Genomic DNA, 17,321 nt, shown 5'->3' with positions numbered 1-17,321 from the left:
TGGTAGTAACAGTGTCAAATAAGGTGGATGGATTTTTGAAGATGAGAACTGTGAAAGGTCATTGGGATTAGATTTGAGTGGTGGGGGCTAGCGTTTCATCAGAACAGATAGAAAAATGGAGGGGACAGGTGTAGGAACTGGGCCGTGGGACTAGCCTCTTCCTTACAGAACATTGGTTTTAATTGGTGAGGCAGCGTTATGGGTGCATTATGTTCAGTTAACTGTGATTCCTTTTCCTCTGTGGTTTAGAGTTTTCCTTTAATGTTCTTCTATTAAATCTGTAAACTTTGTTCTTCCATGGTCTTTACTCCTTTCATATATCCAACTTCAGACTGTTCTAGATACAGTAGTACCCCATAGAATTCTGTCTTTTCAAATTTGATTCTGAATCTTCATGAACCTTAATTAAAATCCAGAAATTCCACTAAGATACCTCAATAAGAAGTCTAATTCCGGAAGCTCTTATTTTATGGCTCCTCCTACATCAGTAGCAATACTTTCTTGGCCTGATCTGTTGTTTCAATGTAATTTAAGGCTGAAATACAGTGCTGTTATTTATATTTCAGTTTTGAGGGTGCAAGAAGTACGATTAGCGGGCTAGGAGACTGGTAGGTCTTCATGAAATACTGATAGCCTGGAGAGATCTCTGGCAGCTGAAAGTGCAAAATCTTCATTTTATGGGAAACATTTTGTTCCTAAAGTTCCTTTGTCATTCGGTTGTGAGAATACATTTGTCCCTCAACTCATAGCTAAAGCCATAAACAATGGACAAGTTCTTGCAAAGGCCTGGGACTTGCGTAACATGTAGCTAGAACCCAATCTCCATTTCTAATCTTATTCTAAAGGAGACCAACTCAGGATGTCAGGAATATCCCACCATCCTTCTGCTCCTCAAAAAGTCTAGGTCCCCCCTTCTCCCCTTCATTTATAGTTGTAGGCAGACATTTTTTTGAACTCATGGTGGCAGACTTAGTCATAGAGGCTCCAGTGGGAGGAAGTTCTTTGGAAGAACACTGAGGACTGGGTTGGAGCTTTTAGTAGGGGCTAGAGGCCCTTAGAAAGGACTATGAACTCACCAAGAGGGCAGACATAGTAGCATCATGTCCAAGGGCAGGGATGCAAGGAGGAAATGGAGTTCTTTTGTTGACATGAGAGGGTAAGGAAACCAGAGTCCTAACCCTTTTTTGAGTCTTTTGCCCTTTATATTAATTCTCATTTAATTTAATTTAATGTAATTTAATTCTTATAACAACCCTGAGAAGTGGGTAGGCCCTACAGCCATCTGACAGATAAACTAGTTGAGGTTCAGCAAATTGAAGAAATTGTTGGTCACGCTGCAGACAAGTTGACAGAGCTAGGATTTGAACTGATTGTGCTTGATTCAGAATTCCTTTCCCCATACCACATTGCCCTTCAGAGGGACAGGGGCAGAACTTGTTTGTATGTAGATGGCTTTCTTATGGTTGTATCTGAAAATCCAGGACCATGTGTTACATTTCTTTGATTTTTCTTCCCCATTTGTTTCTCGTCTGTGATTTGTTCTTTTGGTTGACACACTACCACTCACCCCAGGAGACAGACAGGGTCTGTTTGCATCCAAAGCAGAAAGAATTTTGACATCTCTGGGCAAGCTCTGCATGTGTCTCTTCACTGCATTCCTTCTATCTGGGGGCAGGCAGAGCACAGCTGTGGCTGTTAGGCCAAACACACAGCTGTAGTTAGCCGCCAGTTGACACCACGGCACATGGTGTCATGGTCCCATTACTCGAGTGTGTCCAGCTTAAGCTGCTGCGTGATTGGCGTTTGTCGGGGCCATGCTTAGGGGAAGAATTCTGTGCACTTTGCAGGAACAGTTTCGCAATGCCTCATATTCTCTTTGCCACATGTTCTTATAAAAATATCACGAATCCAAGCTTGTTTGCGTAAAACCAAACTGCTGGTTGCCTGATTCATGCATATACTACTCCTGAGGAATTCTGATTATCATTTGACCTTGCAGGCTCTCATTGCCTACGAGATCTTTGAACAAAGCTATGTTTTCATCCTAATTTTAATGTGGCTAAGTTAAATATGGTGTATATTTTGTTCAACTAATAATCCTAATTATAGAAAAGAGGACCACAAGGGTAATAAATCATTAATATATTTGGTGGTAATGGCTGGTAGATTATTACCTTCAGAAAAACAACAGACTCATTGACAACAACTAAGAATAGAAAATGTAAATTCTGCTTGCTTTAGATATCTTTGTACTAGGGTTCTTCTTCTTTTTTTTTTTAAATGATGAAATGAAACTAACAGAAAGTATTTCCTTTTTTGCTGTTTTGCAGAAAAAACCGCTGAGTGCAATAATAAAGGAAGTCTGTGATGGGTAAGTGTTACTCAGGATTCATCCAGTCTACAAGTTGAGGAAAATAAAATTTTCCCATGCAATTGTAAAGTATTATTCGTAGGTCACTACTTGACCTGCCCAAAGACACCAAGAATTGCTGTGTAAGATTTACATGCCTTTTTCCACCAAAAAGTGATTGTTGTTCCTCAAAGACTAGAAACTGTGAAATGGCTGGTGTGTGCACACTGGGTTTGGTTTTATTTATTTTGAAAAGTTTTGTTTCATTCATCCTCCTCAGCAGGGAGCAGTCTCAAGTTCCTGAGGTTAAATGCACACTTCATCTGGTATAAATTGAGAGGACCACTCAGGTCCCCATGGAAGATACAATAATTTAAAAGACAAGTCAGTGCGTGGTTACGCTGCCCTGTGCAACTTCACGATGATATGGCTTTCCTTCTTCTCTTTGGTTGCTTCAACAATCCAAAGGAAAAACACACATGGAAGTTGCATGAGGGTGTTTTACTTTTAAAGCAGAACTGTGAATGGAATATTACCTGAATTTATGTAAGACCTGGAACTTAATAGGAATGTTCCAATATGCAGCAAGCCTACTGATTGGGGATTGTAGAATACAGAGATAATTGAAATACAACAATTATCAAAATTTAAATTGCATTCATTTCCTTTGTTTTCCTCTCTCTGCTCCACTGTTTCAAAATAGGGAGGAATGTAACTTTATATTTAAATACCCCCCTCAAGGCCATGAAGATGGAATACTTCAAGGTGAGCAGTAGGCTTGGAAATAAGACCTAGATGATCCACATTTGACGTGGTTGGTCTCAGGGTAATGAAAGGTAGGCTTATGTCATTTTGTTTTAGGAACTGCCTTGTGGGGTATGTTGGTTACTGGCCCAATTCCAATAATAGGCTATTTAATTCATCTAACTTTATCAAACTCTAACAAAGAAAACGACCGCTTTTGTTTTTCTGATCAGTTTATGCTTCCATTTTTAAGGTGGTCGCTTACCAACCATGAATACTTTGCACTGCAGCATGCCGATAGTTCAAACTTCTATATCACGGAAAAGGTAGGTCAACCACATTGTTTAATGTAGGACACTTATATTTAAGAAAATTAAAGCATAACTGATGTTTCCTCTGTTCAGGACTTGACATGCTGGTCTAAATTCTATGTCTCTACCATCCATGAAAATAGAGTCTGCAAAGCCAACAACTGCTACTTTAGTATGAACAAGGCGATGTTCAGCCCATTGAAGAGTGAAGACCAAATATGTTTCTGCATCCTGTTTTAGCAACTGCATTTGCCTTCTGACAGTGAATATACTAATTATCCCTCTTTCTCATTGCTTGGTTAAAGCATTTATTTGATACTTAATGACGTAGTCTAGCTCTCCTTTCTCATCTTTTTTTTTTCTTTCAGAATAACCTCTAAGCCCTGCTTAAAGTAGTTGAAACAATGACAAGAAACCTTTTCAAAGGTGGCATTGTGTGGGCACTGAGAGTTCTATGGCTCTTAGGAAGCCTGCTTTCTTCTTGGGTGATTTTTATTCTTTAGTAAGTTTGGAGGAGAAGGAAGGAATTATGAAGACTACAGTGGCTCTGGCAGCAAATAAAATTAATGTCTTAGAGAGCCCTCACAGGAGAAGGGAAAACTAACATTTATTGAGCACCTACTGTGTGCCAAGAACTGGGCCGGGCACGTTACATGTGTTTGTTGATTTCTTCCTCAAGACTAACCTGCAATGTAAATAGTATTGGCTTGGGTTAACAGATAAGAAACTGAATCATAAAACTCAAATGGCTTGGTCAGTATCTCAGAGGTAGTAAACAATAGAATCAAGAAGCAAGTCCAGATCTTTGTTCTTCTATCACTTTTCCTTTTGGAAATTCCTAGAAGAGTTTAGCATTCTGCTCAGTTTTACAGGGAGTTCACTGAAATGCATAGAAGCCGGTATTGTCCTCATGGAACTTATAATCTTGTGGGGTTGACAGGGAGGGAAGGAAGAGCCTGTGAACGGTTTCTATCACGACACGGTGGTCAGTGCTGGACAGACGTGAGTACAAAGTGGTCTGGAAGGAGGGAGAATTCAGTAACCTAGGGCTCCAGGCTTTGTTCGACTCAATCAGCAGTACCTAGAGTGACCATAAGTTTACCCATGAACCAAGTGGTGGAGTAAGGTGGAGGCAGTAACCAGGGTCCAGTTCCCACCATGACTGCTCGCTCTACCCTGAGGAGTGTGAGGGGGGCATTCAGTCCAGCCTGGAGGGAGGATAGCCAGAGGCCTGGAAATGCTTCTCAGAAATTGCTTTGTTCTTCCCAGATGGGCACTAGAATTTTCATAGTTGATCGTGTTTTCCTCTTCATACTACTTACCAGAAAGCTAAGAGTTAACAAGTGGACTGGATTTCCTAGCCTGTGTTGTATTTATTGATTTTATTTGTTCCTTTGATTCCTTCCACAAACACTTAGTTTCCTGTCTTTATTTTCCCCTTGCTTCATTTTCTTAATATTTTTCATTTATTTTATACTGCATTTATATAATATGCATGCTACTCTTTATGAGATAAAAGGGATGTAAATAAATAAAAGTTAAATGTATTGCTGTTGATATCCTTGAGCAGAGGACTATCTCGTTTCAACTTGGTTCACCTTTTAAAGGTAACCAAATATTGCAACTTTGGGGGTATTGTTGGAAAAGATCGGATGGTTTTCTACTATTTGGGGTATAATATGAAAGAGTGTAAAAATTATTAAGTAATAAAATTATAGGACAATAGAAGTTACAATAGGGTTTTGCAAATATCACCCATCAGTGGGTAGTGAAATCAGTTGAGTTGGTTACAATAGCATTAAAAATGGGAATATAGTAGAATAGGTCAGAGTACATCACCTGTGTTGTCCGTGAAATAGTTGTGTCATACACGCACATATGTAATATGTGTATATTGTGCTGGTTTCTCATCCTGGGTTGTGGTCAAAAAGCCATTGAGTCACAAATAGCCCTGCCTTTGCATAATTGGTATTGGCTTGTGTCCCTTGATGGCTGTCCTGTCTTCTGTCATTGTGAGGAGCCCTCAGTTTATTGGAGATTACTAAGCACGAGATTCTCAAACTAGAGAACATAAGCATCACTTACAGGGAGAACCTTTTAAAAATGTAGATTTTAGATCCCAACCCCAGAGACTCAGATTGAGAGGGCCTTGGATATGGCCTAGGATTTTGCATTTTAAGAGCCCTCCATGGAATTCTGATGGATACCCAGGGACCACTTGGAAGAACACTGCTCTGGGGCTGCTTTTCTGAAGAGATGGGCCCTGTGTGTACTGGGCACTGTGCAACATGTACAGATGTTATGCACTAAGTTTGATTTGGGAGTGTGTGTGCAGCCAATTCTTGGAATAATTTAAAAATTCATATAATGTTTATGCTTTTGTTCTAATCAAAATTAATTTATACTCAGAAAATTCAAACTACTCAGAAGAGTGGGAAAATTATTATGTTGTTGGGCATCCTAGTCATTTTCTGGGAAATCTTGTTTTGCCTGAGGACATTCTTAATGTTGAGTTCAAAAGGGATTGCCACCTAACTCTGTCATCCTGTCTGTCTCTCTTCAGTGGGCAGTAGCAGGATTAGTCCTTTATTAAGAGTTTAGGGAATGAGAAGACTCGTCTTCCCAATCATAGCCCTCTGTTTGTAAATAAAATGTCCTCGCTCTTCCTCTTGCAGCTGGCACTTGGCACAGCTGCGTGTGCATGTGACACAGAACTCCACACGCACAGAGCAGGAGAGGGACCTCGAATCCTGGGTCTGCAGGGGCAGACCTGGGCTGCCTTGAGTCTGCTGGTAGGACCATCTAGTTCCTTGCAAATACTCCTAAAAATAGAGCCCCTTTCCATTTTTTAAGTAATGTATTTAGCATCATCTTGGTTACTTACAGCCTAGTGAGTTGTTAGGTAATATTTGCGTTACCATGGTAACCGGTGACTAATTTTTGAAACTTGTGCATGTTCATAGTTACTGATTTTCCCTTAAATATCAAGTGGTCTCCCTCCCTCCGCCAGAGATAAAATATTATCTGTAATTTTAAAGAAGAAAAATTCTCCAGCCCTGGCCTGACAAGCTAACACATTTTGTGACTAATGGGTAGATGCTTGTGATTCTCTTCTAAGAGCCTCAGGAGGGCACCTCACTACTTTTCTCATGTTATCCAAACCCATTTTCTGAAATAGTCTTCATTTACTTATTGGGCCATTAACTTTGGTTTTTCAGTGCAGTGGGAAAAACATGTCATGATATTAAGCAGCGTTCAGCAGAAGCATAACATGCAAATCCTTAGACAAAGTTAAGGTTTGGCGATTCACAAGTTCAAATTTTGCCCCAGAAACTTTTATGTTTCAGGGTGATATCCCAGAGAGAGAAAGAGTGAGAGAAAGAGAGAGATTGATTAATTGAGAGAGAGAGTGAGATTGAGAGAGAACAAGAGAATAAAAAATGAAAAGTGAATTACATATTTTTTTCAGCTTTATTATGGTATAATGGACATATAAAGTTGTAAAATATTTAAAGTGTACATCATAGTGATTTGATATATGTATAAACTGTGAAAGGATTCCCACCATCTAGTTAATTAACACATCCATCACCTCACATATTTATCTTTTTTTTTGTTTGTTTTTATTTATTTATTTTTTTATTGAGGTAACATAGGTTTATAATATATAAATTTCAGGTGTACATCATTATATTTCAATTTCTGTGTAGACTATATCGTATTCACCACCCAAAGTCTAATTACTATCCATCACCATACACGTGCCCTGTCACCCCTTTCACTACCCCCCCCATTCCCCTCTAGTAACCACCAATCTAATATCTTTCCTTTTTTTTTTTTGGTGAGAACATTTAAGTTCTACTCTCTTAGCAAATTTCAATTATACGATATAGAGTTATCATCTATAGTCAGCATGTTTTACGTTAGATCCTTAGACCCTATTCATCGTTTTTGTGTGTGTGTGTGTGTGTGTGAGGAGGATTAGCCCTGAGCTAAGACTCATTGCCAATCCTCCTCTTTTTGCTGAGGAAGATTGGCCCTGGGCTAACATCCATGCCCATCTTCCTCTACTTTATATGGGACACCACCACAGCATGGCTTGACAAGCGGTGTGTCAGTCCACACCAGGGATCCGAATCGGCGAAGCCCGGGCCGCAGAAGCGGAGGGCGCGAGCTTAACTGCTATGCCACCGGGCCGGCCCAGACCTTATTCATGTTATAGCTGAAAATTTGTATTCTTTTACCAACCTCTCTTTATTTCCTCCACTCCCCTAGCCACTGGGAAGCACTTTTCTACTCTGTTTCTATGAATTCGACTTTTTTTTTCTTCCCAAAGATTCCACATATAAATGCTACCATGCAGTATTTGTCTTTCTTTGTCTGGCTTATTTCACTTAGCATAATGCCCTCAAAATTCATCTATTTTGTTGCAAATGACAGGATTTCCTTCTTTCTCGTGGCTGCAAAATATTCCATTGTATATATATACCACATCTTTTTTATCCATTCATTTGTTGATAGTTTGTTTCTGTATCTTGGCTATAGTGAATAATGTTGCAGTGAACATGGGAGTGCAGATATCTCTTTGATACTCTGTTTTCATTTCCTTTGGATATATACCCAGAAGGGGGATTGCTGGATCATATGGTAGTTTTATTTTTGATTTTTTGAGGAGCCTCCATACTGTTTTCCGTGGTGGCTGCACCATTTACATTCCCACCAACAGTACACAAGGATTCTCTTTTCTCTACATCCTCACCAATACTTATCTCTTTTTTTTTTTTTTTTTTTTTTTTTTGTGAGGAGATCAGCCCTGAGCCAACGTCTGCCAATACTCCTCTTTTTTTGCTGAGGAAGACTGACCCGGGGCTAACATCCATGTCCATCTTCCTCCACTTTATATGGGATGCCGCCACAGCATGGCTTGCCAAGCAGTGTGTCGGTGTGAGCCCGGGATCCGGGCGGGTGAACCCTGGGCAGCCGCAGCGGAGTGGGCGCACTTAACCACTTGCGCCACCGGGCTGGCCCTTATTTTATTTTATTTTTTTTTATGATAGCCATTCTAGCAGATGTGAGGTGATATCTCATTGTGGTTTTGATTTGCATTTCGCTCATAATTAGTGATGTTGAACATCTTTTCATGTACCTGATGGCCATTTGTATGTCTTCTTTGGGAAAATGTCTATTCAGATCCTCTGTCCCTTTTTAAATTGGCTTGTTAGTTTTCTTGCTGTTGAGTTGTATGGGTTATTTATATATTTTAGATGTTGACCCGTTATCAGATATGTGATTTACAAATATTTTCTCCTGTTCTGTAGGTTGTCTTTCATTTTGTTGATGGTTTCCTTTGCTGTGCAGAAGCTTTTTAGTTTGATGTAGTCCCACTTGTTTATTTTTGCGAATTGTGTGTTTACTTTAAGTATTCCAGTGGAATGTGTGTTTCGAAAAAGAATTAGAGAGAGAGAGTGCAAAGCGTTGTAGTTCCTTGCCCTCATTCCAGTCTGATGATGCAGGTATTATTACCTCCATTTTGCAGTGAGGAGAGTGAGGCTGAGAGAGGTTATACAGCAGCTTGTTTAGGTCGTACTGATGGGCAGTGGTCAAGCCGAGGCTCGGACCTAGGTGGGTCTGCCTCCTAAGTTTTTTATGCCGCCTTCTAGAAATGCTCTGTCTCCATTGCTTGGACCCCAGTTTCTTTATGACTCCCTTTCTTTGCTGACATCAGGCTGGTGACCCTGGTGGTAATGCCTCAAGAAAATAAATACAGGAAGTTATGGCCTGTGAGCATTGGTTACCAGCTTTAGTCTGTGTCTTCCTTATTCCTTAAGGGGATAACTTGGAGGAAGTTGTACCAGGTAATCTTTCACTCACTAAGGATTAGCAAAGTACGTTTTCATTTGCCTTTGATATGGATTGTATAATTGTCTAAGGTAGTTTTATTGCACTAGTATCATTCTTTTTAGGCAAACAGGAAAATTGCCTTTTCATCCTTAACCCAAAGCATGCAGAGAGGTAGGTTCCCAGAAAACATGGGCCTGGTGGAGGACGCCAGTGGGAGATCATGTACTTGTGGACAATTGAGGTTTGATCTTGATTTCAGAATGGCATTTGATTCCCCACTGCTAAGACCTACTTCACAACATATGAAGTACAGTGAGATACCTCGGCAGTATCTTATTTCGGTAAATTCTTATATTCTGTTAATAGAGATAACCGTGCCTCATCCAGGCCCTCTCTGCAAAGCTGGCCCCAGGAACCTTTGAGAAGGAAGTGGGGTCATCTGAAGGGCACCCCTTTTTATGCCATTTCCACTTCCTAGATGTTCTGGGTTCTCAGACAGGCCTTCAGCTTCCCAGCACCCCTGGGCAAACTGGGATTGTGTGCCCTGAGACTTGTATGTCCCACCCCGGCAGGAGTCTACTCAATTATCTTGTGGAATTCACTTTAACTATCACGCCTTGAGCACTGGGCTCCACAAAGAGTTTAATGAGATGAATACATTCCAATCTCTGTATTCGTGGATCTCAAGGTTTAATGGGGGAGAAAACCTGGAAGTGGGCACAGGTTTTGAGGAAGAAGAGGAAGGAACCGAGTAATTACAGAAGAGAAGAAGAGTCCGAAAGGGTCCTGGAGCAGGCTAACTATTTCTGAACTGAATTTTGAGAGACTAATGGGAGGTGGATTCATTTAAAGATAGAACTCTTCTTGTGAGTTTTAGGCTCCTTAGGGGCCAGTTGGGGAATTATTTGGCAGGTAGTAACAACTGCCCTGAACTTATATTGGATGGTTGCCGTGTGGCAAGCGCTCGGCTCAGCACTTCACGTGGGCTATTTGTTTTATTTGAGTCTTCACAGTAAGCCTGTGAGCCAGGTTTTATTGTTCCGTGCTCCATTTTACGGAGGGCACAACTGACACTCAGGGGTATAAGTAACAGAGCGGGGAATGGACCCAAGAAGTCTGACTCTAGAGCCAGTGTCCTGCACTCTCGGGCTGTGCTGTGGGACAGGCATGAATTTCGGCGATTCTCGTCATGCCGTACCACAAATGGGAGGCACACCGTTTCTTGGTGCTGGAGATGGAAATCGATCTTTCCATCCTCTTCTTTTACCTCCCTGGTTTCTTCTGCTGACAGTCCTCATTCTACCACCTCTCGGTCCTCCAAAAAGTATTTGATTCTATATACATCCTCGACCCAATTACTCCTTTTAATCAGTGTTGCTGAACCAAGTAATTTACCTTAGTAATTAGCTTTGGAAATTCCCCAAAGGTACACACATCACCAGCAGAGCTTTTCCTTTTGGAACAAGGCTAGTGAGTCCAAGGGAACTGGTTTCATCCCTGTGTGGGAAGGTCGGCTTTGTAGAGAGACAGTGAATGGGGCCTCTCAGCTGGATCAGCTAACACAAGGGTGCGTGTCTCTATTGTTCGCTAAACAGAATGTGAACAGGAGTGTCATGTGGCTGGTTCAAGAACACTGTAATGAAAACAACTCAAGTTTGTACATATGCATTGTGTTTTTCATTTCATTTTCATTTGAAATTTTCATTTCAAATGTGCCTTTTTCGTGTAATGGACACAGGCTGTTTAATAAAAGAGATCAGGGGCATTTGTGTTAACTACGTCTGCCTCTGTTTTGTGTTGACGTCCCTAAGCAGAAGACTTCTCTGGTCAACTTGGTTCATCTTTTAAAAGAGGCTAAAATATTGTGGGGTTTTGGGTATTATTGGGAAAAGATTGGGGAATTTTCTTCTATTTTGAGTATAATGTCAAAAGTGTAAAATTGTTCTTAAATGATATAATTATACAACAATAGAGGTAGTAGTAGGGTTTTTCAATGTAGGTCATAACTTATTAGTGGGTATTAAATCAATTTAGTAGGTTGAAAGAGCATTAAAAATGAACCATAATAGAGTAGAAAAAGATCAGAGTATGTTACATGTATTGTTTTGTGGAATATTTGTTTCATGTACTTTCATGTATAATACATGTATAGTCTTAGTTTTTACTCTGGCTTGGGGTCAAAAATGTTTGAAAGTCACTGAAAATCATTACAAGGGGGGATTAACTATGGAGAATAAATGCAAGTGCTATATGTTAAGTAGTTTAAGGAAACTTCACCTTTGGAGTGTGTTCTTCCTGAAGAAAGTAATATGCACAGAGACACACATACACCACCTTCCCACCACCACCACCACCAAACAAAATACAGGGCAAACTGAGGCATGTCTTTTCCTGGGGAGCTTACCACCCCTGGCTCCCAGGAGGGGCAGTTCTATGGTCTGGTGCCATGTGTCCCTTCCCTATTGCTTCCACAGCTGTGGGTCCAGAAGTTGACACCTTACCCTAGCTGGACCCCCACACATTCTCTCCTGGAAATCTGAAATTGAGAGGTGAGTTGAGTGATGGTGTTTGCTACGATGTGAAGGTGATATGCATGATATGATATCATAAGGCTGATATGGTGTCACGGCAGATAAATCTTCTCACAAGCTGGATATGGGGCTTGGTAGCTGGAGCCATAAGTACACAGAGAAGACCGATCTGCAGAAAGGGTTGAGACTAGAGAGAAGTGGGAATGAATACCCGTTAGGGTGTCAGAGGACGGGGTGAGGGAGAAGCCTCCCATCTTGATTTCCCTCTCTGCTTCCTGTTTCCTGTCTTTGCATCCGTCTTAGAGGACCTGCTCTGGCTTTTCAGTCCTGCCCCTTTGCTTAAACCACTGTATGCTGATCTTAGTTACTCTTGATCAAAGAGCTTTCGCTGGAATGGACATTTTAATTTGAGCAAACCTGAGCCCAGAAATGTTGTAAATTTCCTAACCCAGCCACATATCTTATGCAACTTTTCATTTTCTGCTGCCTGTAGTAAAAGATTCTAGATTTATTCAAGAGAAACCGTTGTTGCTGCCTCAGCAAGCTATCCCTCAGCCAGGTGTGACCAGCAGACTTGGGCCAGTGCTTCCAGGACTGGATCTCAGCAGGCAGGAATGGGCAAAGAAAAATGTTCCTGCTTTTCACCTTGCCCTGCCCCTTCAGTTCTTCTGGGTTTCCTGACTCCAAGCATTTTTCTTGTTCTGCCCCTTTGCCCTCTCCCTTGCCTTTCTTACCCCCTGCTGCCTGCTGACGCTTTTGTTAAAGACTCTGAATTCACATGTGCCTTGCTGCTGAATTCTTTCTTTTTTGACTTGTAATGGAACCTGACTTCTGCTGTGGATGCTCCTCGCCCTGTTGGCTGCAGGTATGCCTGTCAACAGCCTTTGGAAAGCACTGAATCTCCTAGACAGGTTACTTGTCCTGAATCTGCTAACTCATAATCCAGGGCTGTCAAAAAGAAACATGCTAGGAGGAAAAAGCCATGCAGGCATGTATTCAATAAAAGAAAGTTGTATTGACTTCTCGTATGTGCCAGGTACTGTGCTGAGCTCGAGAGCCTTCTGACCTTCGGGATTCTCAAAGTAACTCTTTACCCAAATTAACCCAATTACAGTTGTAAGTGCCACAAAGGACAAATGCGAGTGTCCAGACCTAATTTAGCCTGGAGCAGGTGACATTTAAGTAGAGATCTAAGAAGAAAGATGGTGGGGAGAGGCCCTTAAAATGGGCAAGATGCGGCTAGAGAGTTTTGCATAAGTCCCAATGCTCAAGGCCTTGTAAAACCATATTAAATATTTTGAACTTTATCTTAAGAGCATTGGGAAGGCTTCAGAGGGTTTTAAGCTGAACCTGACCACAAATGATTGGACTATAGACTCCTCTGTGATTAGTCTGAATGCACCATATTGGAAGAGTGGTCAACCTATGCTAGAAATTATCAGAAGACAGTTCACTGTGGGGAGGAAAAGAATGCGAGGTATTTTGAAATATTCATAAAGATTGACATCAGATGCTGGGTAGCACTTTTGATTCCAAGGAGAAAATGGGACCAGATAAGAATCTTCTTGAAATGTCTGCCTTCAAAAAGCTTGCTATCTATTAACCTCCTTGACACCTTGGCTAATGATAGTAATAATACATTGCAGTTTAATAAAACTTCTCATTTTGTTTATTTCCACAGTAATATCTTCTTGATAAATTTGTTGATATGCACAGCCTGATAAAATGTTAACATATAGTTACCTGACTAATTTGTATCCAATATTAACTTCCCTTTTGAACACTCCTAATTTAGAATATAAAAATTTTCTAACTTATATTCATGGGAAAATAAGAAAAACATCTGTAATATTTCCTATAGATTGGGGCATAGGAGTGCAAGAGGAAGAAATTGATTTGCTCAGATTTGACAGTTAAACATGTGCTAGGTGAGAAAGATAATTAAGACACAGTCCCTGTCTTTATAGAGTTTTCAGGCTAGAAGTAGACTAGGTTGATACTGATTTATAATTGGTGGGGGTCATGTTTGAAAAAATTATTGGGAATATGATTTTCAAGTCAATTAGGTTTGCAATTTGGTCCTGTGTTTTTGGACCCACATGATTCAGTACACATTAAAGACTTTTAAGTAAGATATGAACTCTTCTGCTGTATTCTTTTAAACTGCTTTATTGAGATATAACTCACACACCATAGAGTCTACCAAATTAAAGTATACAATGCAGTGGTTTTTAGTATATTTACAGAGTTGTGCAGTGCTTTATTTTTTAGATAGTAAAGCTGTGTCATTTTCCTCTCCGGGTATTTTCATCTTTCGAAGCATCAACTCTTAGACTTACATGTACAACACGGCCTCAAATCTAGAGATTCGGATTCAGTAGGTCAAGACTGGGGTTCAAGCATTTTTAAGAAATCTGGGTGGTCCTAGTGCCGTATTTGAACACTACCCCCTAGAAGTGCAAGCAGCTTCTGGATCTTTCCCCTTATTCCTGCATACAATGAAAACCCATGTTATGAATTCTTATTGGTGTGTAGCCTGTGTCTCCCTGAACTGGAGGCATCATTCTGATTGGTTTCCACTGTTGCTGAGAGAGAATGAGGCTCAGCTTCCTTACTTAACCTGGCCACCAAGGTGTGTCACAGTCTAGCCTGTCAGCGTTTTCAATTTTGCTGTCTTTCTCTCGTTCCCTCAACTTTAGACAAACTGCCTTAGTGCTCTCCAAATAGACCTTGCCCTCTCTCCCCCGTGTAGCTTCACTAACCTGGGATATAGTCCTGCTCACTCTCCCCCCCTCCTTCCCATTATGTTTCAGGTACTAGCTTAGGTGCTGGGGGTAAAGACGTGAAATGACATACTCCTTTCTTGTAGGGAGATGAGTGGAAGCAATGTCATTAAAACAACTGTCATTTCAGGACAGCGGACACTCCTCCCCCTACCAATGCTAAATTGTCAGAGTTGGAAGAAACCTTGGCTCCTTGGCTGAAATAATCTAAACTCTAATTTTGCAGATTCATTTCTTAATTCAGTCCTCTTCTAAATCTCTTCCCTTCCTCTCTGCTACTAGAGGAATTACCGTCTCTTAGGTTCGTTTATTAGCTAATCAGGATCTGCATCCTGCAACCCTGCATCTCTTTATTGTTGCCTCGAACTGTTGTTTAACTCTTTGTGTGCTAATTTGTATTTTCCCCTCCTCTGGATTCCAAGTGCCTTATAATCAAAAACTGTGTGTTCCACCTCTGGGTCCCCTACAGTGTCTAGTATGGTTCCCTGAACATAATATGTAGGTGTTCAAGGATTGTTTGTTGATTTTCTGTGATGTGGTTTTCTTTGTAAGATAAAAAGTACAATTAGTTGCTTAATAAATTATGTGTGATGTTGGTTAATTCAATTACCGGAATATGCACATACACTTTCAGATTATTCACAGTGGAGGAATTGTGGAGTGAATAAATGAATCTTAATGCTCCTCTTAGAGTCTTAAATCTGTGTTAAAAAGTTTTGGTTGGCTTTCAGTCTCCCCCAACTGAGTAGTTAGTTATCTTTTCCAAAATAAGTACATGCATACATACACGCACACTCAGAATATCTGTACTGTGCTGGATGTTGACTAAAATTTTTTAAAGATTCATGAGATTTCATAAAAATGATGCTGAAGCCAGGCCCATGGATTTAAGTACTCCCTATTTAGAATAAATGACCTATTTCTGAGAACTTGATCAGCTGTAGGAATTTATCCCCAGTTCATAGCAATAGGGATGGGGAGGGAAAAATAAGAGATCTTCTGGTACCTTATATTATACAAATAAATCATCATGATGCAGATGATCAAACCATAATACAATTTTGAAGTCAGTATTATCATTTTTATTTTCATCGTAGCAAATAACAACCTCTAAGAACCAAACTGTAGTTGTGACAGATAATTTACCAAAAATTTTGTGCTTGTTCAATTTTGAGAAAGTGAGTTTTACTTTATTTCACCCTGGGAGATCCATTAATATTCATGTGGCTCACTTATCTTCAGTTCTTTATTTTAGGCAGTCGGCTCTGTGGAAGCAGTGGTCACAGAAGAGTAGAGAGAATTCTAGATTTAAATACCTACTTTAGAGTTTCCATGAAGGGGAACATGGGCAGTGACTTAGAAACCTTGTTGGCATTCTCTCCTGCCACCCCCACACTGTTTTTCATTTAACGAAGAAGTTTACTATGGTCACACTTGTGTTTGATTGTGTCTTAGTCCTTTCGGCTGCTATAACAAAACAACACAGACTGAGTGGCTTATAAATGACAGAAATTTATTTCTCACAGTCCTGGAGGCTGGAAGTCCAAGGTGAAGGTGCTGGCAGGTTTGGTATCTGGTGAGGGCCTACCTCCTGGTTCATAGACGGCCATCTTGTCGCTGTACCCTCATACGGTGGAAGAGGAGAGGGAGCTTTTATAAGAGCACTAATCCCATTCATGAGGGCTCCACTCACATGATTAATCACCTCCCAAAGGCCCCACCTCCTAATACCATCACATTGGGCCTTAGGATTTAACAAATGAATTTTGAGAGGACACGACATTCAATCTATAGCAATCTCTTGCCACATATGAACCAAGAGTGTTTTATTATCCCCTAGACCTTACATTTTGAGTTTCTCCAAGTCAAAAACCAAAAGATGGATAATATTATTAATATTTACTTTCAGAACATACTCGATTTTCTCCAGTTCAGTAATTGAAGACAAAAGGCGGGGATTAAACTCAGGGCAGGGTGATAGCCACATGGCATACCTGGGTGTTTGGTTCATGGGATGTTGCTTGGGATAGAGTGATAGGTACTACTCTTGGATTCCCACAGCCATTCCTCAATCCATCAAACCCAACTTCTAAAAATTGACACACACACACGCACACATGGACACACGCCTTGGATTGTCCTGACTTTTCCCAGGAGCTCTCCAGCCCTGGCATTGGGCTTCAGGCAGCCATTTCCTTTTCTGGGACTGTCACCCCACCTCTATCTTGGTGCCTTTGCTCTTAGTGACGCAAACTAAATTGGCAGTAGACTTTCTGAAGTCTTCTCTAAAAACATTTTTTTTTTTGGGTGGTTTTAGAATTTTCTAATTAGTGTTTGGGAATTGGATGAGAGCTATCATTTTAAATCATTTGGTGCTTTTTCTCTAAAGAGGACTTGGAAGGCTATATACTTATTTCAGGACGAAGGGAAAAAAGACAGTCTAAGTTGAGTCACATAAATGAGAGGGAGCAGGAGAGAGGAGGATACTGACTGCCACCAGTATTACTCAGATGTCCGTGGGTTTTATGACATATTATTTAATGTTTACCACTGACTGTTAGATAGAGGCTATAACAAGATGATTACACAGGCTTAGGTTCCCTAGCTTGTGTTTGGTAAGATACGACTGCTTCTAGAATTGCAGGCAAAGACAAATACCAGAGGTCATGATAATTCCATGTTCTCCAGTTCAGCTATTAAACCAATGAATAGATTGACTCAATTACGGAAACATTTAACTGTGTAATGCTCAGATACAGAA

At 40.5% G+C, this 17,321-nt stretch overlaps 1 protein-coding gene across 3 annotated transcripts in view; it reads left to right on the top strand.

Moving 5' to 3' along the window:
- ELMO1 (engulfment and cell motility 1) overlaps nucleotides 1-17,321 on the top strand; it is a 536,712-nt gene that overhangs the window by 116,618 nt on the left and 402,773 nt on the right. For 2 of the 3 annotated variants that reach the window (XM_004418819.3, XM_087429603.1), the window contains exons 3-4: nucleotides 2,331-2,371; nucleotides 3,348-3,420. In XM_004418819.3, coding sequence (XP_004418876.1) covers nucleotides 2,331-2,371; nucleotides 3,348-3,420 — 114 coding nt within the window. Of the gene's footprint in view, nucleotides 1-2,330; nucleotides 2,372-3,347; nucleotides 3,421-11,728; nucleotides 11,796-17,321 lie in introns of those variants that run through there. The other variant, XM_087429606.1, reaches the window with a different exon arrangement.

Source organism: Ceratotherium simum, chromosome 1 (assembly GCF_057802395.1).
Source record: "Ceratotherium simum simum isolate JZ-2026a chromosome 1, ASM5780239v1, whole genome shotgun sequence".
NCBI classification, from domain to species: Eukaryota; Metazoa; Chordata; class Mammalia; order Perissodactyla; family Rhinocerotidae; genus Ceratotherium; species Ceratotherium simum.
The sequence above is the reverse complement of the archived record's forward strand: the minus strand, read 5'-3'. Positions and strand labels throughout refer to the sequence as shown.